The 1,741-nt window shown below is 30.1% G+C and overlaps 1 protein-coding gene across 1 annotated transcript in view; it reads right to left on the reverse strand.

Annotated features, from left to right (window-relative positions):
* The window catches only part of LOC108371918 (flocculation protein FLO11-like), a gene marked incomplete at both ends in the record, with an annotated part of 14,809 nt that extends 13,407 nt beyond the window's left edge, over window positions 1-1,402 (reverse strand). The window contains one exon of the mRNA XM_017627539.1: window positions 1,221-1,402. Coding sequence (XP_017483028.1) covers window positions 1,221-1,402 — 182 coding nt within the window. The remainder of the gene's footprint in view (window positions 1-1,220) is intronic.
* Between the last annotated feature and the right edge of the window lie 339 nt (window positions 1,403-1,741).

Genomic DNA, 1,741 nt, shown 5'->3' on the forward strand with positions numbered 1-1,741 from the left:
AATATTAAAGTAACGAAAATTGTTGTGTTTTTATATGTATGTAATTATAACAACAAAAAATCATAAGCAATTAAAAACAATTTTCAATACAATAAAAATAGAAAAAAAGTATACTTATATATGGAGATAACATCTTCTAATTGAGTTTTAAATTGATAATTGATTTGTATTGGCGTGTTACACATTTGCAAATGCTACTTGGATATCTGTAAGTCAAAAAATTAAGCTAAACCACACAAGATCAATAGTTGTAGCAATACTAAGTGAAATTTATAAAAATAATAAATATGTATATAAACATTTTTTTTTTGTGTAAGTAGCAAGAAAAAGTGTATACCTGTGCAAGTGTTTTGCATTTTGATGGTTCCAAAAGTTTTAAAAGGAAAACTGTTCCCTTTCGTTATTTTTTCTACTGTTAGCTGTTGGAAAATCGTCAATCGAAAAAAGTGTACAAATGCAATGCAACAAAATTCTCTGTCATCTAAAACTGCACTCATTAATTGATTTCCGAATTTTGTGTAGTTGGTACTATTTTATTTCGAAATCTATAACTGTTTTGTTGTTGACCAAACACAAAATTTAAACAAAAAAAATTAATATTCGTATAAATGTAAAATGGTTGAAATTAAAGCATTGCAAGTCACTTGCACTAATAAAAAGTTAAGGCTGTCTAGATTGCGCTGAAAAGCACGCAAAAGAAAATCAAATGGGCAGCAACTAACAAAAATTATGCCTCCTACAATGCTTAATAGCCATATAACATATAAAGATACATAAGTATCTGATAAGATATATGTACGTACATATTTCTTTAGTAATTATTTTTTTCTAAAACAGTTACTTTTGCTGTAATGAAACTCTTAGTTTTTTTTTTACTGAGTTTTGCATTCACTTTGCTACGTGTCTATGAATTTTAGCAAATAGTATATAGCTAATGAATGTCTAACCAAAAACACAACTACATACATACATTTGATTGCTTTTGTTGCATATCGCAATTGCTTTGTTTTTTTCTCTGATTGTGCACTGCGGATCTACATATATACTGTGCATTATTAGGTTATTGCTTGAATTTATTTCATAGATTTCACTTTTTCACCTGTTGGCATTTAACTCTCATTTTATTACTTTGAATAACGTTAGTTATTGCACTACCGTTTGTGGTGTTGTATATACTTTTTAATTATCTAAAAATTTACTTTTTAATCTGTGATATTCACCTCTTGGCAGTGTGGCGCCAGTGCGTGAAAATATCGAATCCATATCGTTGCTCAAATCACGTGACATACTATGGCGCCATGGTGCACCCACATTATTGCCGGAAGCGCTGTTGAGACGGCTGTAAAAAGGTAAATAAAAAACATTCAATGTTGTTTTGGTAAGACAAAAAGTAGTTAAGTTTCTTATCAAAACGATTTCAATGAGTGCAGATATTTAAAAGAGCGAGCAACATGCATACATTTAGTTTAGGCGATATTTAGTAAAGCAAGATGAGTGAGTTAGATCAGAAGTACATAGTTTAAAAGCGCTTAGCACAAATATAAATTGGATAAACTTAAAGAATTTCTAAACAAGCGAAATGTTGCATATATTTAGGAGCAATAATAACAATGAGAATACTTGGCGTTTATTATTAAATTATGGTATTTTCCTATGCGAAATGTTTGACCTTCAAAACTCAGCTAATATCCCCTTTCCCTTTGGACCAACGCCGACAAGCAGCACGTTTCCTTAGCCTCCT

This window comes from Rhagoletis zephyria, unplaced genomic scaffold (assembly GCF_001687245.7).
Source record: "Rhagoletis zephyria isolate East Lansing unplaced genomic scaffold, Rhagoletis_zephyria_1.1 Rzeph_scaffold_05307, whole genome shotgun sequence".
Lineage (NCBI taxonomy): Eukaryota > Metazoa > Arthropoda > Insecta > Diptera > Tephritidae > Rhagoletis > Rhagoletis zephyria.